This window comes from Ictalurus furcatus, chromosome 20 (assembly GCF_023375685.1).
Source record: "Ictalurus furcatus strain D&B chromosome 20, Billie_1.0, whole genome shotgun sequence".
NCBI lineage: Eukaryota > Metazoa > Chordata > Actinopteri > Siluriformes > Ictaluridae > Ictalurus > Ictalurus furcatus.
Window position 1 is genome coordinate 16,509,005 of NC_071274.1, and position 27,322 is coordinate 16,536,326.

At 39.3% G+C, this 27,322-nt stretch overlaps 2 protein-coding genes across 3 annotated transcripts in view; both read left to right on the forward strand.

The window, feature by feature from the left end:
• The window catches only part of ndufv2 (NADH:ubiquinone oxidoreductase core subunit V2), a 21,383-nt gene extending 12,550 nt beyond the window's left edge, over positions 1–8,833 (forward strand). The window contains exons 5-8 of the mRNA XM_053651021.1: positions 1,165–1,333; positions 2,941–3,050; positions 7,466–7,542; positions 8,649–8,833. Of these exons, the coding sequence (XP_053506996.1) occupies positions 1,165–1,333; positions 2,941–3,050; positions 7,466–7,542; positions 8,649–8,742 (450 nt within the window). The 3' untranslated portion in view covers positions 8,743–8,833. The remainder of the gene's footprint in view (positions 1–1,164; positions 1,334–2,940; positions 3,051–7,465; positions 7,543–8,648) is intronic.
• Positions 8,834–11,964: 3,131 nt separating this feature from the next.
• The window catches only part of ankrd12 (ankyrin repeat domain 12), a 44,912-nt gene continuing 29,554 nt past the window's right edge, over positions 11,965–27,322 (forward strand). For both annotated transcript variants that reach the window (XM_053651007.1, XM_053651008.1), the window contains exon 1: positions 11,965–12,724. The gene's annotated coding sequence lies outside the window, so the exon portion shown is untranslated. The remainder of the gene's footprint in view (positions 12,725–27,322) is intronic.

A 27,322-nucleotide genomic window follows, 5' to 3' on the forward strand; every position in this document is an offset into this window, starting at 1 on the left:
GGCACAAAAATCGACGTTGTAGTTAAACCAAGTAAAATAATTTAAAAAAACAACAAAAACTGGTGGTTTTGCAATGCCAATACAGGGAGGTTATCAGAAAAATTAACAACAGTCAAGCAAACAACTTTACAATTATTGGACCACTTGAGATGGAATGACTCGGATCCAATAACACGCTTAGTTCAGTTGATACCGTTTGTCCATTACACTCAATGTTACAAGTGTTCTATTTATCCTGTAGGGCTGGACAAATCTGAACATGCTTCCTAACATAATGAGACTATCAGCTGCTGATAATATATATATTATCATTATATGTATATGTGTGTGTGTGTGTGTGTGTATGTGTATATATATATATATATATATATATATATATATATATATAAATAATTTTTACACTCACCGACTGCTTTATTAGGAGCATTTCATTTATCATTTATGCAATTATCTAAATCAGCCAATCGTGTGGAAGCAGCACAATGCAGAAAGCCTTGAAAGAGCTTCAATTAATGTTCACATCAAACGTGAGAATGAGGAAACATGTGGTCTGAGTGATTGTGGCATGACTGTTGGTGACAGACAGCTGGTTTGAGTATTTCAGAAGCTGATGATCTCCTGGGAATTTCACAGTCTCTAGAGTTTACACAGAATGGTGCAAAAAAACAACAAAAAAACACAGCAGCAGCTTTGCAGGTGGAAATTCCTTGTTGGGCCAGACTTGTTTGAGCTGTTTGACAGGAATGCTACAGTAAATCAGATAACCCCTCTTTATAACCATGGTGAGCAGAAAAGCTTTTCAGAACACACACGTTGTACCTTGAGGCGGATGGACCACAACAGCAGAAGCTCACAGAGAACAGTTGAAGATTGATAGAAGAACAGGCGACATTTTTCCCTGTGTTCACCTACGTATATCTGCTGATTTTATGCATTGTGCTGCTGCCACGTGATTGGCTGATTAGATAATTGCATGAATAACCAGGTGTAAACGTGTACCTAATAAAGTGGTCAGTGAGTGTATGTTTATATTCATATACATTTATATTTCATCCTGAACACCAATCCTCAACTGGCTACGTCTCTGCTCTGGCTGACTGTCAGAACATTTTTAGGAAACTCCCTCAATCAGTCATCTGAATGTGGTATTTTCAAACTTTCCAGGTAGCTGAGATCTTAGAGGTCTCCCCCATGAGAGTGTACGAGGTAGCCACGTTCTACACCATGTTCAACCGGCAGCCAGTGGGGAAGTACCACATCCAGATCTGCACCACTACACCCTGCATGCTGTGCGATTCGGACAGTATCCTGCAGGCCATCCAGAATAAACTGGGTAAGCATAGCAAGAGTGCTTTGGCTTCATTTAACCACCTGTTTTCATTTAGGCTTGATTTCTATGAGGTGGATTAATTAGCGTGCACAGATGACAGACGGTCTTATCAGGAACACGCAGGTATGTGGATCCACTGATGAAACCGAGTCCAGGACAAAGCTGTCATATACAGTAAATCTTTTACTAGCACAACATGCAGTCAGCAGTTAAACCTGTGGGGAGAACATAACAAAGCTCATCATATTCAAATATTTTTTACGTACAATGGGAGGACAGAAAACCCAACCCCATAGCCGGATTACTGGCCGTCGACTTGCTGACTTTAGTCAAGGGCGCAAACACCACGTGCTACATAACAAACTTTATTAGAAGAGGATTTAAAATCACCTACTCATTTGTTTCTGTATCAGTGCACTTAACTAGCAGGTCCTAAGTAATTTATTACATTATGTTAGCGTGTACTTTTTAACCTGGTCAGTGCTTCTGGGCAACATGGGCCTGAGCAGCTCGTTGGAGCTTTTAATGACTAATAGAATGATCATTTTTGTCCACCTCTTTAGTTAAACAGGCAGAAATTATTCATTAACGTCCCTGTGAAATTCCTTGAAAAGCACAACGTTATTCGATGCGTTGTTGACATAATTTCCACTGAAATGGCGTCAGGGCGGGGCATATCGAGTGGCTCCTCCCCATTTTTAAATAGCCAATAGTGTTTAGTTTACCTTACAGCCTGGACTAAGCTGCACTTCACAGAGAAAACTTAAATTGAAAACATTTTAAGTGAATGAATTTAAGCCATTTCTTTCTTAACCAACTTACAGTTGAAAAAATTAATCAAACTCGCATTCGAACAGCCAGACACACATTTACGTCCCGCTGATGTGATTTCTCTCACTCAACAATGGCAACTTCGCCAAGGTGATTTTTATAATCTTGGGGGCGGGACACTTCAGATTCTAGAAAGCATTTGATTTGACAGAAAATCTGATGAGAAGCTGAAGTGCAGAATGATGTCATCAAAATTGTTGATCCGTATTGGTGGTAGAGAGAGACTGTACATTTTGAATGCATATGTCTTCTAAATGCGAATTTTGTCATTGTTTTAAAGCACACCAGCTTATAGACAACCTTAAGGCTAACATATTCACACTAAAAGCCACAAAATGTCCATTTTGATCTCATCGAGACTGAAATAAAGACATGTTTACAAAAATCTATTAATTCTGAAGGACAAAAGTATGATGTAAGATTTCCCAGTGCGAAGCAGTTGCTGCCCTGGATGTGTGTTCAGAAAGAACTGCAAGCTAGACTGTATTAGTCTAGGATCAGATTTCTTGCCAACCTTGTGCCCAGACATTAGGAATGAAAAGAATTCACTTACCTTAAACACGCATTCAATTTGTGTTCAGTTTAACATGACTTTTTTTTTTCCCCAGTAAATAATTTTTCATATGAGTACTGAAATGTCATCGGAGTACATATACATGTAAACCGATACGCACCATTGATAAAAGGCAGGCTTCATTACCGCATGTCTGCGGTCCGAGTGGTTTAATTTGATCCGTTCGTTATTTGTGAACTCGATACCACTGCTTTCTCTCTCCTAGGCATCAAGGTTGGCGAGACCACAGCAGACGGGCTGTTCACGCTAATAGAAGTTGAATGTCTCGGTGCTTGTGTTAATGCCCCAATGGTCCAAATCAATGACAACTATTATGTAAGTACACCTGTTCAGCCCTCAGAATCCTGGCTGGGTTTTAATGTCATTTCTTTTTGATAGTTAATGGAACTGACATTTGTTTTCTTCTTTCCTCAAAACATGCTTCATTTATTCCCCTTTGTGATATAGAAACACATTATGCAGATTAATGTTCTGCATTATGACACCACATGTCGTCAGGTTCGGAACACATGAAGGATGTCCATGGGAATTATTTAAGTAATATTGCATGAAAAAGAGAGCAGTTATACTGCATATCATCACAGCTATGATTTGGGCATTCGGCCATGCCGATATTCAGTATAACCGCACGATTGTGAGTGCGATATTGGTTTTATACAACAGTTTTATAAACAAGCAGTTAATATCGAGTAACGTACATTTTGGATATAATATAGCCTAATATTTTTGTCGGATGGGTAGCGTGTTGCCATGTCAACCCAGAGACTCACCGACAGCCCATTAGCTTGCTAGCTTGCTGCTCATTCTGACAAGCTTTTTAGTCAAAAGTTATGTTCATGAAAAATGTAGTTTGCCATGTCGGCTGCTGATGTCACTAATGCTGCGGTAGTAATGGTTTCAGTGCAACAAACTATCGCCTGAATTGGAAATTTTATGTGGTGAACACAGACAAGAGGAGTGATTACGAAGAGCGAAACATCCCAGTGAGGTTGTATAGTATAAGCACTCTTGGAACGGCGCTTATCCAATCTAATTAGTGGACCAGAACTGACTACAGTATTTCGTAGTATTAAATAGAAGATACTTAAAGTCAATAACAGATGAGCAAATAAGATTTCACAAACTGCGTTCTTAAATATATTGAAATATATCTTCAACTGACATATCTTTATAAAATGGCAGTGAGTATTCCTCACGAATGTCTAGGGCAAGTCAATACTAATACCATGTTTCCATCCAAGTTGCGAATTTAACTTGTGCGAAAAATTAGAATATCACATAAAACATATGGAAATACAGCACCATTTCTATACCACATGTTCAAGAGAACAAAATCATCACTCCTGGGGAAACTGGCACATCTCGCGCTCAGTCATTTTAACTTTTCTGAGCCAATTATCTAGTCACATTATTTGTTTAGGCAAAGTAAAAGGGAAAAAAAAAGTAAAATTGATGTGCGTCAAGGAATTTATTCTGTAAATGTGTTTCCATCAGTTTATGCGCATGTCTTAGCAAATAAAAAAATTAGCCACCTTAATTGAACGCACAAGTTTTTAATTTTTATTTTTAAGATTTTATTCTCATCTGTTGTTTCCATCCAGCGTTTGTTTGTTCTTTGTTTTTTCCATTAATGCGATATCTCAAAATTCGCATAAAAATACGGACTGGAAACATAGCTAATGAGGGCATCATGAAACAACATTATGATTTTAGAAATACAAAAGGTTGTATAGGATAGATCTGAAGTAAATCATTATTTTAAGTGAGTAATTGTTGATTTTAAATTTTAGAAAATGTTCAGCACTGATGATGGCCTGACATTCTTCTTCAGTAGTATCAGTCCAAAAACCTAGTATCAGTTTTGCTTTTAATTTTAATCAGGTGAAAAATATTCATTAGGTGTATGTGGTTTTGATTCACATTTGTAAAAAATCTAATGAATGAAGACAGTGTAGATCGTTCTTTCAAAAAATAGGTTCTTTCAGATTTTTTTTTTTTGCAAATGCCATTCATGTCATGGTTTTTTTTTTTTTTTTTTTTTTTTTAACAGCAGTTTGTTTGGTAAAAAGGTATTAGGTCTTAAACAAATGACAACTCTAATATAAAATTCTCTTGATATATGGCTATTACGTTCCATCCTGTCAATGGGATGAATCAGTCTACTGTTACAAGTGCTAGTGGGTATTAAATATTTAAATTAAATAGCATTTAAATAATAAAAGTAGCATGGAGGGGGGAAAAATCCCTTATACCTCTAAAGGTGTTAATTGTCAGTAACACGGAGACTACATGTTAAAAGCTTAACATTTTAATGTTAAATGCACACTTATTTTTCATGTATGGCTTGATGGAAAATAAATATAGCAGGACATTGGTTCGATCTGAAAGAGGATCTTTGTCAACAACACAGCAAATTTCAGTCTTGTTCAGAAATAGCTCAGGGTAAATACCTTAACAGCTCGAGATTATATATGTAAAACTTGATATTAATATTAACACTAGTACCATTAAGATTTGATTTGTTAGACTGAGAGGCTATAAATACAACGCGCAGTCACAGAATTCAAGGCCTGTGACCTCAACTCGCTATTCCAGACAAATTAAACTTCTTTTTTTTTTTATCTTTAGCCCAGTTTCCATCCAAACTTTGGTAAAAGGTGTTTAACTATTTGAAAGGAATTTATCGGTAATGTTTTACATATAAACTATTGACAAATGAAAACATTTTTTTTTTTCACTTTAGCAGATAAGGCTCTATTGATGTGCGAAAGGTCACGGGAAACTATAGCGAAAACGGTTTTGACAGGAAAAACCCTGCAATTATGCATCTTGTCACATAACGTCATTTATCACATGATTGATCTACAACAAACCAATAAAACATGAGCAGGAAAAGCAGGGCATCTTTGTCATGCTGAAATGCCTCCTTCATTCCCTCAACAGCTGTTCTCTCTAATAAATCCTGTTTCTAATGGGAAAATATGTCCAACCTTAACCTGTTTTTCTTTGTTTAATTATAGAAAATGGCATCTTTATTTGATAGTGATGATTAAACTACAACACATTAAAAGGCCAGTGTTTTGGTGTTTATTGGTGTCAGTTTCCTCAGGTTTCAAGGAAAGAACGCAGGGCATTCTTGATGAAAGCATGTCAAACCCTTTTTTGAAGCAACAAAACAAAATTTCTGCAAAACCAGGCTGCTGCAGGAAGTGACATCTTTACATAAAGCATTTTTATTGAAAAATGTCTATTTAATGCAAACAAAAAAAGCTCACAGGCTCGCAAAGGGTTTTAAATGCATTTTCCTTTTATTGCTTACATTATAGGCATAGTGTAGATGGAAACATAGCTACAGAATTTAATTTGCAAGTTGGCACCCCATCCCCCCCTTAAATAACTGCAACCACCACTCAGACATATTTGGATAAGTATGCCCTTTTTTTTATATTAGTACAAGATTTAACCTCTGAAAATTCTAGCCTGTGCTTTATCCAGAATTTGTATGTACACTTTGGGTCTGAATCAAAAGTAATTTTACTAGCTAATTTTCATGAAGTAATGAGTAAACAAAAAAAAAAAACAACTTGTGAACTAGAAGGGTAAATCCCATTCAGCCACTGGGTATGTAAAACAGAGCTGATGATAGCCTGCCTGGGTGATGATGCAATTAAATGGGACCTTACATGGGTGAATGGAAAGTCAGTCACTTGCGGCAACTAAAATTTGGTCAACAGATTCCACTTCTGTGGTTAATTATCAACTCCGTGTCCTGGTTGTTGGAAGTTGTCTCGTGGGCATGCATAACATGGTCAGAGAGGAAAGGCTCGCCGATTTACCACTTTTAACCACAATTTGAGGAATACTTGATCAGAGACGTGCTTTGAGAGATTTGTTTGTTGAGCTTTAGGTTATAGGGCACAACATATGGTGATGGAAGTGTTTGGATAAAAGTCTTAAACTTAACCAGAGGGTCCTTGATTTTCGAAAATTTTATGTTTATTACCGAGTTGTTACAATTTGAACAGGTTTAGTCCAAACCTCATCTAAAATCCAGTCAGCCTTGAATCTAATGTGTTCTGTCTGTGGAAAATTCAGGAATAAAGAAGCTTTATGGCTCCAATAAATAGCCACAATATTACTGTACACATTTCAATAACAAGCTCAATATTTGGATTAGGCTCACAAAATAAGTCATTGCCGATGGGGAATTTATTTTATAGTTAAATGTGTCCCTGGCTGCAAGAACCGCTGCTATAGGCTACGTAGCCCAAGAGATGTTTTTGACTGAGATATAGGATTTTTCTGTATTAACAAGGTCAGAGTAACAAACACATCCTTCCCCCAATAATTCTCTATGCAGGTTGTGGCTTTGTTAAGAATCAGTTTGAGCAACGGCAGCTTATGTTACACACTATATGTTCAAAGCATTTTTTTAATATTAAAGTCTTTATAAGGTTTAGTGGTAAAAAGAAATGTTGCAGTGACTACATGACCTGCGAGTCATCTCCTGTACTTCCATTTAGTGTCACACTTTCAGAAAAAAGTGCTCAAAATGGGTAATTACCTGCAAAGTGGCCCTTACAAGTAACCAGAAGGGCATTTTTTGGAAAGACACAGTGACTCATTAAAGCACAGTGAAGTCCACCAGCATGTTTAGGTTTCCTAAGAAATGCAGAGCATGAGGGAACATGAGTGTATAGCTCTTATGAGTTCTTTTCTTTGCTTTGCAGGAGGATCTGAAGCCGTCAGATATTGAGCACATCATTGATGAACTGAAGGCCGGGAGAGTCCCTCCACCTGGGCCAAGGTATGTAGGCCTTTTTAAAAAAATTAAGATGTTATTGCTGAGTAATAACTGTAAAGATTGTTACTTTTGATTTGTGTAATGCTATAATTAAACGAGCACAGGTGAACTGTGTGATGCGGGACAACATGAAGCAGTTTCTGTTACCAAGTCGATTATTGTTACTGCTCCAAAATTGATTATGTTCGAACAGCAACACAAACAGTGTTTTATTCCCCTTAAAAGCAATTTGCCAGTGATTAAAATTAGCAATTTATTAATGAATGTGTTCACTTTTTAATGTTTAAGATTGCATTTAATGTTGTGGAATGCCCACGATACAAGTCAGTTCCTGTTGCCACTTGCGTTGTAGCAGCTAAAAAAAAAAAAAAATATTCCCTCACCAGCCTTTTCTTTTCTCTCTCTTTAGAAACTAATAAGAATAAAAACAATTCTAATGAGAATGTTAAGCGCAAAGTCCTCTGTCCTGCGTAGGAAAACATCCTGACCTTTAAAGCATTGACATCGGAGACTCCTTCCATAAGTGTTAAATATTTGTCTCCTTATAGAAACCTTCACCACAACAACGATGAGATGTTTTTCTTTGTTAAATAACGTGATTATTATTAGCCTTATGTATAGCGTCTTCCGTACACATCCCACTGCATGACTTATAATAACTATAGACTTGATAATGTATTCGAAAGAGCACATTAATTTAAAACTATGATTTGAATTATAACCAGTACTGCTGTCTAAATAAATTGTGCTGTTTAAAAAAAAAAAAGAAAAAGAAAAAAAGGCAACAGCTTCTGAGCAGATCAGAATTGAGAATTCAACTGTGCTGCGGTATAGCAAACAGTTATATAACAATCGTTAAATTAAAAGATAATCTTCCACAGAGCACCTTTTAAAAACTAATTTGGAAACATCTCTCGTGCATTCATTATCTATATTGCACAGGTATATGGCATTCATTGATATCTGGTTGCCTGACACTATTAAATTGCACATCGTTACTTACTGTTAATTAAATGATAATAGCACCCACACAAAGGGTCGTGTGAATGAAGTTGCTTTAAACTCGAGAGCACTGATGCATTATTGATGATGTTTCGTAACGTTTGCAGGAATGGCCGTTTCTCGTGCGAGCCTGCTGGAGGATTGACCTCTCTGACTGGACCTCCTCCTGGACCTGGCTTTGGAGTCAGACCTGACTTATAACTCCAATATGGGTCACATCAACTAACTTAACCTGAGTACTTATAAGTATCAAACATCATTGTAAGTGTAAATAAAAATGTTATTCATTGTACACAGTAGCACTGTGGTCATTTTAAATGGGCAGTGGCTATCTATTAGAACATTGTGAAGCAGAAGTAAACATTATATCAATAACTTTTGCCTTTTTTATGAGTGAAAATTTTTTCTAGGAAGAAATTCAGCACTGTGTTCATGCTAGTTTCTAATGTTTGTAGAAATTTGTAGGCAAACGTTTTCCTGAGCTTACTAATTGGCCAGACTATATAGAAGATTCTTATCTCTGTAACAAATAAATATCATCAATATTAGCTACAGCATGGTTTTTAGCCTTTCTGCTCATAACAGAAAACTTGGACAGTATTTAAAAAATAAATAAACAGGCAACACACAGTACTGTATTGTCCTTGACTAAAAGAATAAAATGAACAGACATATTTAAAAGTCATAGGAAATATTATTATTAGAAATATTAGTAATTGTTTAAAATCTTTGTGATGTTAAACAAACTATCATGGTGTATTTGAGGTTAAACCAGGCTATATTAAGTTCAGATCATTTTGCTGAGGATATTCAGTACTGGAGTACTTTTTCATACGTCCAGGATTTTATTGGTTTTGGTTCTGGATAAGTCAAGGGCAGTCCTGGAATTTGAAACCGTGGACTATTCCCAGACTGATTTTTTTTCTCTCAACTTTCCGTACTTTCACTGTTTGGTTTCTGTTACATTACTACTTTAAACTGTATTATAAATATACTCATTATGGAGCCTGTGTTAGTCCAGAGAAAAAGGGAACACCTAAAGACAGCATAATTATTACAACCTTACTGTCTTGAGTGTATGTGTGTGTGTATATATATATATATATATATATATATATATATATATATATATATATATATATAAACTTTGACATGATATCCATTAAAAAATATATACATCGTGCACAAATACTGGCACCCTTTCTAAATATGAGCAAAGAAGGCCATGAAAAATTCTTTGAACCTTCTGATGTTTTGTTTAAAAAAAAAAATCACAAAAATACTCTGCTCACATGGATATCAGACAATTGCAAACACAACACAGGTTTAGCCAAAAAAATCTTTGTTAAATATGTGTGCAACAATTATTACCACCCATATGAATTCATATGAGAAATATGTGAAGTATATTCCCATTGATATTTAATTTTTTTTTATTTTTTTTAGCAAACCTGGGTGATTAGGAACAGTAAATTGTTCAACCATGACTTCCTGATTCACAGGTGTATAAATATGAGGTAACGAACAGGCCAAATTCCCTTAGTCATTCATAAGAACAGCTGTGTAGTTTAGCTGTGATGTGTGGCAAAAGGTTGTTGAGCTTCACAAAATGGGAAGTGGCTATAAGAAAATAGCACAAGCATTGAAAATGCCCATTTCCACCATCAGGGCAATAATTAAGAAGTTCCAGTTAACTGGAAATGTTATGAATCAACCTGGAATTGGACACGTGTCTATAATGTCTCAACGCATTGTGAAGAGGACAGTTTGAGTGGCCAAAAAATCTCCAAGGATCACAGCTGGAGATCTAGAGAAGTTAGTTGTATCTTGGGGTCAGAAAGTCTCCAAAACTACAATCGGAAGTCACCTACATCACCACAAGATGTTTGGAAGGGTTTTTAAAAACCCTCTACTCTCATCCATTAAACAAACTCAAGCATCTTCAGTTTGCCAGACACTACTGGAACTTCACGTGTGATCGGGTTTTATTGTCAGATGAAACCAAAATAAAGCTTTTTGGCAATAAACACCAGAGGTGGTTTTGGTGCACACAGAGAGGTAGCCATATGGAAAAGTACCTCATGCCCATGGTTAAGTATGGCTCTTTAATGTTTTGGGGCTGTTTTTCTGCCAGAGGATCTGGACATCTCATCATACATTGCATCATGGACTCTATCAAATATCAACAAATATTAAATGAAAACATGACTGCTTCTGCCTGAAAGCTTCGAATGGTAAGATCTGTGGTTAGATCTTCCAGCAGGACCATGATCCAAAACGTACATCACAAAAATGGTTTACTGACCACAAAATCAAGGTCCTGCCATGTCCATCCCAGTCCCCTGACTAGAAACCCATAGAAAACCTGTGGGGTGAACTGAAGAGGAGAGTCCACCAGCATGGAACTTGAAATATGAAGGATCTGGAGAGATTCTGTATGGAGGAACGGTCTCAGATCCCTTGCCATATATTCTCCAACCTCATCAGGTATTATAGGAGAAGACTCAGAGCTGTTATCTTGCCAAAGGGAGGTAGCACAAAATACTGACTAAAAGGCTACCAAGAATTATCACACACACCTATATTTAACAAAGATTTTTTTATGTACCCGTGTTGTGTTTGCAATTGTTTGATATCCACGAGAGCAGAATATTTTTGTGATTTTTCTTTTAACAAAGATCAAAACATTAAATACTTTTTCACAGTGTTCTTTGCTCATATTTACCAAGGGTGCCAATATTAGTGCAGGGCACTGTATATATATATATATATATATATATATATATATATTATATATATATATGCGCTATATATATGTGCTTCATTTCCATGATTATGCTTAACTTGAAATGAGTACATGTGAATTTCAGTGTGTACACAACATTTATGGCAGCAGTCCAGATCAAATCAAACAGGAGAGACTAAGGCAACTGAATCTTCTCTGAATCTGACAGTGAAGCCGCTTTAAAGTTGACAGCTCTGTTGGAAAACTTGTGTAAGCGTGGTTTTATTTTTACACACGGGGCTTTCACATCAGCAGAGATATTTAGCGTCTCACACACGTTAAGAAAATGTCACTTATTCTGAACTGGTGTCTCAGACGCTAATCGCTTGCGCGGTGACGCACAACACACACACACACACACACACACACACACACAGGTGTGTGAAGTGTTCATGCAAAGTTTAAAATGTAAAGGCCACCTATCCTATCCACTACACGCCTTCACACCATAAACCACAGCTCGCATTACCGTGTAATAAAGCCGTTATATCCGTCAGCTATCGCATTTATTCAGCCGTGCTACTGTGTGTCTAGCCAGCGCCCTTCCCCCACGCGCACATTTCTCCCTCGCGATTTGAGCCTGTTCTGCAACATAATGGCCGCTAGTGCGCATGCGCGAAACAGTTCTCCATAATGCAAATACCACTGCGCCACACACACACACACGACGCAGTTTGTAATCCTCGGATTATACAACGAACGTACATGTTAACAAATGAATAAAATCTGCTGTTCGCCACACATATTTGAATTAAAAGAGAAATGTATATTTACTCCACTCTCCAGTAAAAGCTCACCTCGCGACCCTCGGACGTTTCGAGAACGTTCCCCGTAGCTGCAGCTCGTGCAGAGCGGAAAAGATGACGTCAAGCGCCCGAGCGTCACCTCGCCCTCTTTCCTAAACGTGTTCACGTCTCTGTGCGCGGTATTTCAATAAGGGGGGAAAAACAACAACAACAACATGGCGAGCTTACACCGCTGTAAGTCTGACCAATTAAAGCAAATACACACCTGCAGAATTAGCGTGACTTTAGTACGGGAAGTTCAAAATGGAGGCAAAGATATTAGTATGAGGCAGAGGCATGTCCTGCCCCAGCTGAGCGGACGCAAACCTTTTTAAGCTCTGCGCGGAGCTCGCGCGATCACGTGGCCCAGCTCGTGCCAATGAGCGCGAGGTTCGCGTGTTTTTGCTCGGCTTTTCTTAGCGACTACCAGCGATGTTTTCAAACCGAGCCGTAAGCTGGAGAGAAACGTCACACAGTCGTAGGCTCATGACCATTTTTGAACATTTTATTCAACGAACGAACGTCTTCTTGTGAGGAAAAAAAACCACGAACAAACGTCTGCTTGGTTTCCTCGCGCTGACCTGAAGTGGAACTAGAAAGGCAATTGCTTACGGTAAGCAGGAAAGTCTTCCTTTGATCATAAACCAGCACTTTGCTAGCTAACCGTGCGCGCAGCTAACGTGGCTAGCGTGCTAACTTCAGCACAGGGTGTTTGTGTAACGTTAGCTTTGACATGTGTGCTGGACGGTGCGGGGAAATACCGCTGCTTGGACATTATACACAACCAGGCGTTCGCGTTTAAACACACCGCGGGACACGGAACGCTGTCTTTATGGCGGTGCAGCACACGGACATATTATCTTTCTGCTCGAGCTGCGGCGTGTCGACGACGGGAAGGGGCCGTGACGAGCAGCGTCGCTCTGGCGGGACTGGGAGGGAATGAGGAGCGCTGATGTTAGCACAGCTAGCGGAGAGAGAGATAGAGAAGGAGGGAGAGAGAAGGAGGGAGAGGGAGGTAAAGTGAAGCGCCGTCGCTATAGCGCTGCTGTGCGCTTTTGTCTGCGGCTGGAAGGGTGGCGCAGTCTGCAACACTACCATCTTTCAGTCCTCTGCTTTGAATCGAAACATTTCCCCGTTACATGTCTGTTAAACGTGCAGTACATCAGCTGCAGTGCCGAGAACACCGCCTCTATTGTTTTTCTCTCGCCTGGAGAACTGAAATATCAACGCGATTGTTTGACACTTGGCTATAAACGTTACATCCGGCGATCTGGTCTTAAATATATTGTACCCTCAGGTGATTTCCCCTGTGTGTGTGTAAGTGTGTGTATGTGTGTGTGTGTGTGCGTGTGAGTGTGTATAACATCTATGTGATTGCATTATAGCTATAGTAGTTGTATCTGCGCCACGCGACGGCATTGATAAACCCAGGCGCTGTGTTTCGGGGGGTGTGTTTCTCTCTCTCTCTCTCTCTCTGTCTGTATGTGTTTCTCTCTCTCTCTCTCTCTCTCTCTCTCTCTCTCTGTGTGTTTCTCTCTCTCTCTATCTCTCTCTCTCTCTCTCTCTCTCTCTCTCTCTCTCTCTCTCTGTGTGTTAGTTACCACAAAGCTGGATTTCGTGAGCGTCCTTCTTGCAAGAAGCCTTTTGTCTAAAGGACGTGGTTTGCCATCGAGAAGGCGTCTTTCTTTCTCTCTCTCTCAGTTCCCACGATCCTGATTTCCTTATCCGTGTGTTTTCCCTCTTTGGTTAACAAAACAAACTCTCTTTCTACTACGTTGTTTACTAGCACTGCTATTGAATAGACACGGATCGGTCTTTACACTACGACAGACACACACACACACACAAACACACACACCAGCTCTAATGTTAGGTCAGATATTGTAACCAGGAGCTGCTGCGTTATTGTAAATCAGGTAGCATCTCCTCCTTAATCATAATTTTTTTTACAATTACTAATTTAAAAATCATAGACATGTGTACAGCTTTTATAAATCCCAATATCCAGGAGTATACTTCATGCCTGAATATTTTTTTTGTTCACAAAAATCAAACTAGCCTACAGTCAGGGCTGTCTAATGTGATCAATTCTGTCACGATATGTTTTTCTGAGATATCGTGACCTCTATTTAAAGAAAATAGATTTTATTATTTCAGTGAAAAATTGGGATCACGTCACGTGATTTGAAATATTGTGCTGTATTATTTTCCTCCCTTTTAGTGTTAATTTTATTCAAATAAATTATCACTGAATTTTTCACTGAATTTTTTTGTGTTAAATTTAACACACTATTGTTTTACTGGCAGTTTGTCCTGGCGAGTAGGTATAATAACATATAGAATGTGTGTGTGTGTGTGTGTGTGTGTATATATATATATATATATATATATATATATATATATATATATATATATGTATGTATGTATATGTGTGTGTGTGTGTATTAATATAACAGAGCCCTGCACATGATATATCTAGATAGATAAATAAATAGATAGATAGCTAAATGGATTTTTATTATCTATCTATATGCCACTGTAATTGGTAAATTCCTGTATATCATATATGTTTAGTGAATAAACAGTTTTGTGTGTGTGATATTATGAGTCACTTATATACACACACATATACAGTGTCCTCCACTAATATTGACACCCTTGGTAAATATGACAAAAGAAGGCTGTGAAAAATTGTCTTAATTGTTTAACCTTTTGATATTTTGTTAAAATAAATTCACAAAAGTACTCTGCTCTCATGGATATTAAATAATTGCAAACAAAACATAGGTTTATTTAAAAAAAAGATATATATTTTAGTATAGGTGTGCAACAATTATTGGCACCCCTTTAGTCAGTATTTTGTGCTACTTCCCTTTGGCAAGATAACAGCTCTGAGTCTTCTCCTATAATACCTGATGAGGTTGGAGAATATATGGCAAGGGATCTGAGAGCGTTCCTCCATACAGAATCTCTCCAGATCCTTCAAATTTCAAGTTCCATGCTGGTGGACTCTCCTCTTCAGTTCACCCCACAGGTTTTCTATGGGTTTCAGGTCAGGGGACTGGGATGGACATGGCAGGACCTTGATTTTGTGGTCAGTAAACCATTTTTGTGTTGATTTTGATGTATGTTTGGATCATTGTCCTGCTGGAAGATCCAACCACGGCCCATTTTAAGCTTTCAGGCAGAGGCAGTCAGGTTTTCATTTAATATCTGTTGATATTTGATAGAATCCATGATGCCATGTATCCTAACAAAATGTCCAGGTCCTCTGGCAGAAAAACAGCCCCAAATGTGCCTATGTGTTACCTCATATTTATACCCCTGTGAAAATGGTTGAACAACTTCCTGTTCCTAGTTCCATTTTTGTATGTTTTTTTCTTAAACAAAATATCAAAAGGTTAAACAATAAAGACAAATTGTCACAACTTTCTTTTCTCATATTTACCAAGGGTGCCAATATTAGTGGAGGGCATTGGATAGATAGATAGATAGATAGATATAAACAATCACAGTCACATGATTATAATTCTCTAACTGCCAAGTAGTGTCTTTGTTTGATTCCATGTAGAGTATTTTGGCTTTCTTTCTGGTTTATTTATCTGATTATCATTATTTACTAGTGTACATGACAGGGATTTGACGAGCACTTCAGCACAATAACATACAGCACCATAATATATGTCCATACCGTTATCTACAATTAAAAATACTGCAAATGGGTGATGGTGTAATTACATAAAGTAAGAAGATCCTGGCCTGGTACATAACTCCTGGAGCACTGTAAATGTTGTTGTTGTTGTTGTTTTTTGCAGAGGTATGTGTGTCTTCTCAATCAATAAAACTAAGTGACCTAATATCATGGCCATGTTAATATTTTAGCTTTGACTCTTTGTGTGTTTTGGACAAAATATTTCTCTTGGGCTGTATTCTGGACCATAAATCAGATCTCTGCACCCGCTCCAGCAGTCCTGCGTTCACACACTCGCAAAATGACATATTAGGGATTATCCGAAGCTCCCAGTTTTCCACCGGGCCTCTGGCCAACAGAAGCTTGTGGTCGCTCGGTTTTCCACTGACCCCCTTTTTCAGACGTTTAGCCACATGTACGAGGTCTCGTATGAGAATTGGTCCACTTTCAGCAGGATGTATTCGAGATGGAGCTGTAGGTTGTTTGTCAGATTTTCTAGTGCTGGATTGCTTGAAACTTGCTCATCGTTCATGGTTTGTTTATGTGGATAATCAGGGTTTTGCTCGATTATGGTTCGCACGACAGAGGAAATTTATTCCTTAAATTGCCTCACATTATTGGGAGTAGATTTTATTTATTTTTTTATCCTGCAGCATTATCTGTCGCAGTTTAACCTCACACACAGTTTGCATTAACACATATCTGAGTTTCTTGTTCTAGCTCTGCCATGAAACAGATTTAGTCGCATGAAGGTTTTTAAAATAAATTTTTTTGAATTGTTCTTTGTACCTTGTCTAGGCCTGCACAATTAATCATATTTGAATCATGATCAGGTTTTTTTGGCTTCCATAATTAATCAAACATAATCCTCTGCGATGGTGGTGCGCATCCAGAACTAAAGATCAGCAAGGCACGGTAGACCAGGCGTACAGTATGGTGGGGTTATTTATATATTTGGAGTGTTTTAAGTAGCTTTACAGATGTGTATTTATGTGATCAAGGAGCAGTCTTACTCTGATGAAGGTTTATTGAGTTTAGGATTCCCCAAATCGGTGTAATAAATGTAATCAATAATCGCATTTTTTTTTTTTTTACTATTGAGTGAAATAATCCCGATGAATAATATTAAACTGTTTTCACACCCTAGTGAAGGAACATAACGTATATCTGAGAAATCACATTACATATTGTCGTCTTCATGATACACAGGTGTACGCTTCTTTAAAGAGTGATTTTACACATTTTAAGTGTAAAATCTTTGCTTATCTTTTACTACAGTGGTTTTTACTCCAGACCAGGGGACTTTCTGTCCTGCACAGTTTAAAGTTTCCCTACTGCCGACACACCCAGTTCAACTGGTCAGTTAATTATTAAGCCCTTAATGAGGTGGGACAGGCGTCGAGGGTAGAGAGAACCCAGGCATGTCGAGGGTCAAGAGAACCCAGGCGTGTCGAGAAAACCCAGGCGTGTCGAGGGTCGAGAGAACCCAGGCGTGTCGAGGGTCGAGAGAACCCAGGCGTGTCGAGGGTCGAGAGAACCCAGGCGTGTCGAGGGTTCAGAGAACCCAGGCGTGTCGAGGGCAGAGAGAACCCAGGCTATGCAGTACAGGGGGTTCTGAGGACTGGAGATAAGAACCCTTGTGCTATGCGTATTGGACTGTCTCTTAAAACCAATAGTCACAAGACTCAACCGAGGTTAATTTCTATAAAGTGACGGACACTAAATTAAAGTAAATTCACAAATGGAAATGAAGACTGAGAATATCTCAAGCTAATTTAAAGTGCATCGGTAGTTTGCATTTAATCTTGGCACTTTCATAATCTCTCACTGGTTTATTCTAACCCAGACTTTGATGAGGATTTGAAATATTATTGAGTTTTTGTTCCATGCACGGAAATCATCTTCCACTTCCATGAGGGACTCTCATGATCTTGAAAATATTTGCATGACATTTAATAATATAATCTGTTTCCTGATGGTGATTTCAGAGTGCAGTATAGCTAGAAGACTTAAAGACTGTTAGCTGATTAATTGGGCTCCCGAGTGGCACAACAGAAAAGCCAGGCGATGCCACAGACATCCATAGCGTGGAGTCACGGGAGCAAAGCGTTCGTGTTCTTTGGCTAGGAGGGATGGCATTCTCTCTCTCTCCCTCTCTCTCTCTCTCTTTCTCTCTCTCTCTCTCTCCTGTCAGTCACAGTGACACTAGCAAATCTTGGACATCTGTGAGCTCATGTATGAGGAAGAGGGCGGATCGCGTTTTCCTCTGAGGGTGTTACGCCTCCCTGTGACGCAGAATGGGCAGCAGATCGGAAAAAAACATGAAGCATGCAGCTGGCTGTCTCGGAGGAAGCCTCGTATTAGCCTTCATTCTCCCTGGTTGGTAGCACAGTAATGGACGGTGGGAAAATATAGGGTAAACGTGTTAACTGATTAATAAAATGAACCCAGTACACACACGGTACTACTCTCATGTTGCGAAATCTGTTACAGAACGTTAATAACATGCTAGTTAAATTTATATAGAGTATTATTAGTGATTACCTGTACAATGTGCAGCTTTACACGATTTATAACAGTGATGTAGGTTTACAGTCTGCAGTCTGCGCCATTGGGCGATGAAGATAAGCATTTCCACGCTGCTCATCATGTGAGCAGGGGCTGCTGACTGTCGGAGAGAGACAGAAACAGGCATGCGTAAGAGCACACTGACTCACACTCTTACCCATTAGACATTGCCCTTTGTGTTCAGAGCCGTTCCCGTGAGAGACCCCTCGCTCTGCTTCACATTCGAGCTGGATGCCATTTTTATTTTTGCCTTGCTCTTTTTTTTCCAAAACATGAGAACGTGTTTTTTTTTTTATGTGTGTGTAAGTGAAGGTGCTTTGGTTTTTCAACCCCAGGTTATTTGGAGGAAAATGTGTGCATTTTGATTAGAATTGGGGCTGAGTGTAAAATCTATAAATGTCTTTTTTTAAATAAATATGTTCATGTAGATTCATTCATTTTTTGTTTCGTTTTGCATTGCTCTTTAATTGCAGGTTAAAAATCACTGACCCCTGTGATGAACATATCAATGTTCCGAGGCTATTACGTACATGCATCTCGTTCTCCGCACTATTAGTGGTGGTGAGATCCTTTTAGTCTGCTTGTTTTTCTAAAGAAAGGCATTTTATTACATGCAAGCTTCCTACAAACTCATGACAGACTCACGAGTTGAATATGTAAGATCCAAGACCTTTGAGTGTCCATTTGTCCTGAAGCTTTGCATTATATTCAAATATTGCTGGTGATTAGGTGAAGTTTTGAGTCGTTTGAGTTTTACTTTCCATTAAGAGGTTATCGCCAGTGACCTTCAGGGGAAGTGTGGACTTTCTGCTCCAAGTTAGAAAGTATGCCTAGAAACAATGCCACGTTTTGTCTGTTCTTTGGAACGCACAATTTCCAGGGGAAAATCCCAGAAACAAGTCAAGTCCCACCTGAAAGAGCCGTCTGCGTAGGAACGTGGTTGTATTGTAACCAGCTGATGTGGTGAATTGTCCGTGGCTGTGGTGTGGACTATGCTGGAAAGAGAGTGAGTCATAAAGGTACTTGCTGAATCATTGGATTCGTTTTCTAATATTTCGAAACCGAATTAGTCAAAAATGAGTGACGGCACATCTGGCTACAAAGCTGAATGAATCTATTTGAAGCTCAAGACAGGAGTACCATGAAACTCAACCACTTAACGTTTTATTGTTTTTGTTCTCTTTTTATGAAAAATTTCCTGCATCTTTCAAATGCAGGAACTTCCCGATGCTCGATTCATTGAGCCTTTTACGTACAATGTCGTTTCAGGTTGTAGCTTCAAACTGTAAATAAAGCAGCACCTCTGTTATATGAAAAACTGAACATCGTACAGCTCAGTGAGCAAGACGATGATCATTTGAGCTCAGTTCTGTATTTATGACCCAGCTGTCTGCTTTATTAAAAACACATGGTAGCTGTTAGTTGTTTTGGTTCGAAGCTTTTCTTGTTGTTTTCATACTGCCACCTGTAGTACTGCCGAGTGCAGATGCGATGGCCAAGCCAAAGCCACAGAGAGTACCCAAGATTTAAAACTCAGGAAGGTGGTTTTCACTTTGCTTGGCTCTCGTAACCGTTTTCTCTACAAGAAGGATGCGCAAACCTTTCGACTGTTTGCATTATTCACTGATGTAGTAAGCTGTAATCACCAAGAGTAAAACCTGAACACAATCCTTACTTAAAGGTTTAAATAATACTTAAAAAAAAAAGCTGTGTGTATATATGTGTGTGTGTGTGTGTGTGTGTGTGTATATATATATATATATATATATAATATATATAAAAGAAATAAAATCCAACAGGGCATGCTATTATAGGAAAATAATCCACAATGGGGTGGTGTTATTGCTTTACTGCCCATAAGTTGATTATTTATTTACCTATAACAAAACATGTACCAACGTGTTTTATATTAATTATCCAACAGCAATTTGCATATTTGATACGATATATCTGTTGTTTTTGAATTTAATGTTGTGGAACAGCTGCAAAGCAAGTTATATTCTTCCATTTTCCATACTGCTTATCTAGGGTTTTCACTAGGTTTTCAGAGGGCTTAGGTGCAGTCTGGGTTTGGGGCAGGGTGGGGATTGAGGGGTTTGAAATTATTCAAAGGAAATTTTAACTTATTTTAAGTTTTCATGTTGTTTTTGACCAATATCCTTACCATATTTGTGAAGGAAAGCTGGCAACACTTATTGCACTTACAGTCAAAAGTCTGTTCATTCCACCAAATACAGTTGCAATCAAAATTATTCAACCCCCATTGCAAATCAGGTTTATTGTCAAAATGACTTTCAGCTGTTTGCAATGAACCAATCAAACAAAAGCAATTGAAATAGTTTAACACAACGAATGCTTCAAGTGGTTTCCCCAAATTCAACTGAAAATGCAATTTATACTGACTTCTCCAGTTTCAAAATTATTCAACCCCCCGAATTGAATCCCTCACAACAGCACAAATATGCAAAACAGGACAGGTGTTGTCTCAAGCACACCTGATGCAACCAATCAAGGGCTTCATTAGGTGTACCAGATGATCTTGAGCTGGAATACATGAAATACCTGAACTGGCTAGGGGCAGAAAATATGAAATGCCTGGACGGGGCACAGAAAGGAAGCTGACCTGCAGCAAGACTTGGTGGCAACAGGCACTGAGGTTTCATTTAGCACAACATGTGTACTAAACGCAGAAGTTTTCCATGCCAGAACTCCAAGACGTGCACCACTACTGACCCAAAAGCACAAGAAAAGTCGGCTCTAAATCCTATAAATAAGCCATAGAAGTTTTTGGGTTCTGTTCTGTGGAGCGATGAAACAAAACTGGAACTTTTCGGCATGATGGATCAGCAGTATGTCTGGAGGAAGAGGAATGAAGAAAGAACACCCTGTCCACAGTCAAGCACGGTGGTGGCTCGGTGATGCTCTGGGGCTGCTTTGCATCCTCTTGCACTGGAAACCTGCAGTGTGTGGAAGGCAAGATGGATTCATTGAAATATCAGGAAATCCTAGGAGAAAATGTCATGCCGTCTGTGAGGAAGCTGAAGCTTGGGTGTCATTGGACCTTCCAACAGGACAATGATCACAAGCATACCTCAAATTCCACCAAGGCTTGGTTGCAGAAGTCATCCCGGAAGATTCTATAGGGCCATCACAGTCACCTGACTTGAACCCCATAGAAAATCTCTGGTGGGATTTGCAGAAGGTGGTTGTAGCACACAAACCCAAGAATATTTCTGAACTGGACACCATTGCTCATGAGGAACAGGATAAGATTCCTCAGGAACGCTGCCAGCGTTCCCAGCAAAAGGTGCTCTACTAAAAAGAAGCTTACAATGAAGGGATTGAATAATTTTGAAACTGGAGAAATCATTGTAAGTTGCATTTTCAGTTGAATTTGGGGAAACCACTTGAAGCATTCGTTGTGTTGAACTATTTCCATTGCTTTTGTTTGATTTGTTCATTGCAAACAGCTGAAAGTCTGTAAATTCTGACAATAAACCTGATTTGCAATTGGGGTTGAATAATTTTGATTGTAACTGTATGTAAGTTAGCTTGGTTAGCAATTTCTTTAGTTGTTTTATAACATTAGTTATATCTTTTGCTATGCTATCTCTGCTATCGCATCCACAAGAATTACTCCCTAACAAAAAGTTTATACTTCTTTTATTCTTTGTTGAGGTTTACCTTATCGATGGTTTGGTTTGCAATTTGCTTATCCGAGTCGATAGTTGTAAATACCATCCTAAATTGACAGTACAGAGAAATATCCCATCAGCTGTTTGATTAGCCTGGAGATGAGCATCTGTCATACTCCAATCATGCAAACATTTGCTCAAACACTGATCGCTCATTCCTGTTGCCAGATTACCATTTGAGACAAAGCCACCTCTCCATTTTTTTGTCAGTGCATTGAACTCTCACCGTTGTTTTTATGTTCATTCTGATATGTCGTCTGAATTCCTTTTTACTTTCATTTGGCTTAAGGCACTCCACAGAAACACTTAGGCGCTGCTCCTAAGCCTTTCTATGGTAGGGAAAACCTTGTTATCCTACACAGTGTCACAGGGAGCCTGGAGCTTATCCCAAGGAACTCTGGGTACAAGCTGGGGGATAGGGATGTGACGCTGAGGAATTTCCCCACTGGTTAATCAGTGTGTGACAACACAAGTAATACCGGTATCACCATTGGGTGGGGCTGGGGCTGGGGGTGTGGGGGAGGGGGGTGTTTCTATGAACGCCCGTGCAGCCGTTTGCATCTCACTTTCGCTTTTGAATTAGCAGCAATTCGGAGGCGGCAGTTGCTTGAATGGTGGGTTCATTATTATTCTTAATGAAAAACACAACAACTACAAAAAAGTCATTATATTAAACACCTGACTTTTGAAACCAAATTTTCCGCCATCGTCTCGTCAGTCAGCTCGCCTCAGTCTCGTCACGTGATAAATGAAATCGACCCCTGCTGATCTGTGCTGCCACTCGTGCTGAATTGAGATTTTAATTGTAGCATCCGTTCTCTAACTGAACTAAATCATTTTTATTACTATAAAAAGGCAAAATGATGGTGGGGCAGTGCTGCAGTGGGAAAGTGATGTAATCGGTGTGCAGCCCCAACACCAAGAACACTGACTATCACAGCAAGCCTAATAGGGGACAGTCGCACACATTCCGGATAGTTTGGAAATGCATGCAATGCATGTCTTTAGACTGGGGGAGGAAATCCCTGAAGAACGTGAGAACATGCAAACTCTGCAAACACACAGTGCAGGATTCGAACCCCAAACCCTGGAATTGCGAGGCAAGCATGCTAACCATTAAGCCACTCTACCCCCCATGTAGTGTTACATTTTTCTGAAGTATAAAATAAACATATACTTACACAAAAACCCTGTTACACATATTTTTGTTAAATGATAATTAAAATGTATTATTAGCCTTATATCATTTGGTCGCTCACTTCATAGGTCTGAGCGCATTAATATAAAGCTGCGATGTTTCCTGCAGCCTTCGCTACTGTCAGAGCCTCACCTTTTAACACCTTCTGATCAAACAGATTCGAGATTTCATCAGCACTGTGGTAAAAGGTACTATATTCAATATTTAATTGTTTAGATGTCATTCTAAGGCCTAAATAATACTAGTAGCTAAGGCTGTAAACCTCAGACTTCCACACAATGTGATCTGATTTCAGTAGATTAGGTAATGATTCGATATTTGATGATATCGCTGAATCATCTTGCTTATGATCGTTGTCTCGATTCATTTCACCCATTGCCTTTTAAATCAATGTATCAATCCAAATCGTGCGATTTTGTTACATTCTTACTAGAAGCACTATAAAATTGTAGTACATATCTTGTGTGATTAAATGCATTACTTTTATTCCCAGTAGTCATAGCACAGGTCAGGGGAGCACACGGTTTTATCAAATCGGACCTGATAAGGGTATATAATTATTTTATAACTAGGGATGTCATGATACCAAAAATCTAGTAGTCGGTACCGATACCACCAAAAGTATACGATACTCGATACCAAAGTCGATACCACGATGTGGTATAAAAATAAAATAAAAAAAAAATTAAATTAAAAAACTCTCCTGGAGGACATCCTCCTCTGGCTGATACTGGCAAAGAGAGAGAGAGAGGGAGAGAGGAGGGGGGAGAGAGAGGGGGGGTGTATTTTAGTTATCAAACACTGTCCGACAATGAGTTGAGGTGCACTCCTAAACACGCGCGCACACACACACGCGCGCACGCGCGCGCACACACACACACACACACACACACATACATGCATGCACACAGACGCGCGCGCACACACACACACACACACACACATACATGCATGCACACAGACGCGCGCGTACGCACACACACATGCACACAGACGCGCGCGCGCACGCACACCTTATACTCTGAATGCAAGCATTAGTTTAAATTCACTGATATGGTGGCAGACCAAACAGATTTATTAAAAGCATGAACATTTGAATAATTATTAGTGACATTAGGCTACATTTTGCTGACAGGAGACAGGCTGAATGGCGATGCATGGTGGCCCATTCGGAGGTAGTTTATAACATTGAAATGAGTTAGCGTCGTTAACAAATAACTGGCTATCGCTAACGTTACATGGAGCATAATGTTAGCTGGTTTCACGGCCACAATGCCAGCTGCCTCAAACAAACATAATATAGGACAAATAGGAAGCACAATATTTCTGGTGCTTCGCCAAATTCCAGATGCTTCCTTGTTTTGTTTGAAATGAACGATAGCATCGGTTGCACACCGGAAACCGATACTAGCTTTCCTCTCTTTTCCTCTCAACGAGTCAGGGCAGAACTAAACTTGTTAAGCTAAGCTAATCTTCTGTAGTTTTTCCCGTGTGCTTGTAGGCTTTCTTCTTCTTCTTCACCACTTGTGGACTGACTAAAACACTTGCGCGTATTTGCTGCCCCCATCAGGTCTGGAAGAATAGCAACCTCTGTACTTTCGTTACAACTGGTACCAACAGTACTGCAGAAAAACAAGTACCATCACGTTTTAAGAATGTTGGTACCGAAGTATCGGTTCTCATGACATCCCTATTTGTAACAATATAGCAATTTAAATTCACTAGGTGGCATTATGAATATTTGATTTTGCTTCATGGGATGGTGAATGAAAGAAAGTACTGCATGTGATAAAGGAGAATTGCATTGTTTATACTGTACTTCAGATGTGTACATGGCAATATTACTCTGAAAATGAAGTAGAGGGGTCACAATGTTTCTGGGTATGCAGCTGGACACACCCTGCACGCTTCAGCCTATCAGCATTTGTCTGAAGGTGGGTCGACCCACAGTGCACCTCTGCACGCTACACTTATCGGGCGGCTGTGGCTCAGGTGGTAGAGCGGGTTGTCCGATAATCATATTTTGGCGGTTCGATTCCCGGCCCATGTGCCGCCACATGCCGAAGTGTCCTTTCTGCAAGATACTGAACCCCAAGTTGCTCCCGATGGTAGCTCTGCTACCATTGGTGTGTGTGTGTGTGTGAGAATGGGTGAATGAGACACAGTGTAAAGCGCTTTGGAACTACTAAGTTTAAGAAAACGCTATATAAGTGCAGACCATTTACCATTTATCCATGAACCCATAAATCCATGTCCCAGCTGGGGATGATTGGATGAGGAGACTTGGGCTGTAGCACCTTTCTGACGGTAAAAGGCGTCCAACAGGCAATTTATTGTCGGAGGATTCATTCTGAACAGCGAAGACTATCTGTTTTCTTCCAGGAAACCTAGTCTGGCTCTCTACATGGAATTTAAGACTGGCTTTGATAAAGTTTGGAACCAGGTTCATACGACCATTCAAAATGCTTAAACAGATGCGTGCCTGATAGTTACCGCATTTCCACCACTTTTTTATGTCTCAAACCTTTGCACAGGTAGGGTGTTGGAGGGGTTTATGACGTGCGTTCTCATCTTCTGGTCTTGGAAAGATGACCTTTCTGAATTGTTTGTACCCTCAAGGATTCTAAGCTCAGAAGTAGGAACTCTGTCTAGTGGACTTGGTGGGTGAGGAAGGTGGACTTGCTTGTACCATTGGATGACCTCGATGATCCCTCACTCAACTAGGATCAGCATGACTGACCTGTCCCCTGACCAAGGGGTTAACAAAGCCACGGGAGGGTTTTGGCTTTAGAAAGAGGAGGTTTGAGCTCTGCTGCACCTGATGAAACACTAGATAGTACTTCAGTGCTGACTTCAGAGTCAGATCTAGGGCACATCCGTGCATGTTACATTGAACTGAACTGAAGCTTATTGGATAAATCGAATCATATCAGAGCAGTAGTGAGTTGAAGTGTATTGAAACATTGCTTTGTTTAAGCGTGTTATTTTTGTTGGGTATATTGCTTGTTTAGATGCGTACCCTGCGTAGCCTGACATCGACGATGGAAATAAATTTACTCGTCTATATATTTTACCCAAAACCTCTGTAGTGAATAATTAAGGAAACTGTGTTCTGTGTTAGCTGAGAACATAATACAGGCTATTTAACATGGCTGCACCATCATATCAGGGATTTATTTACTTAATTGTTTGTGTTCGGCGTCAGGCAGGAATACGCTGCTTCAGTTGGGAAACGCTACAGCTGAGCAAAGTTTATTGTTTCCCTGCTTCAGTGCTCTAGAGTCCATGCTTCTCAGGTTTAGCTTGTTAATAATACTACAGGTGGTCTACCTTTTTAAATGTTTTATCATCCCGACCTAATCGCCAGCTTTTCTGTAAACGCGTAGATAAAGAAATAGAAAACAGTCGTTCACGGTTTTTGTTAGGATTTTCACATGGTCAACTTCCATTTGTGTTTTGTTTTTATTTACATGGTTTAGATTAGTTATGCTCGGGGAAATGTGGCAGACGTGTTATCGTTGGGATCTAAATGTGTATCAGGAACATCCTCAGTTTCTAATAGTTTCTAAAAAAAAAAAAATCCGATCCACGTCAAATTTAAAGCAGCTGTTTGAGTTATGAATATACCACAGCGTCCCGAGCTGTTCCATCTTCTCTGTTAAAGATTTTAGCTGGAACACTTGTAACCCGAGTCGGACATGTGCTGCGGGTTAACACGTGACATGGGTTAATACAGTGAAGCCATCTCTGACAACACAGGTTGGGTTTATTTAGCGAATTTTCAAAGCAGAGTGCGTATTGAAAGCAAGTGAATTAATTGCTCTCTGTACACTGCTTTCAAAGAGGATGTGAAAATGACACTCTTCTACATGCCTTAAAGTGAGCTGTGTGCAATAAACAGTGAAGAACATGCTTATACGACTGTGTGTGTGTACGTGTGTTGGAGCATGCTGATTGCACAACACACTCTGCTGGTTGTTGTTTGGAGTGGGTTTTTGTTTTTTTCTGAGGATCTCTGCTTCTAACTGCTGCTGAATAGTTTGGCAACCATGTGCTTCT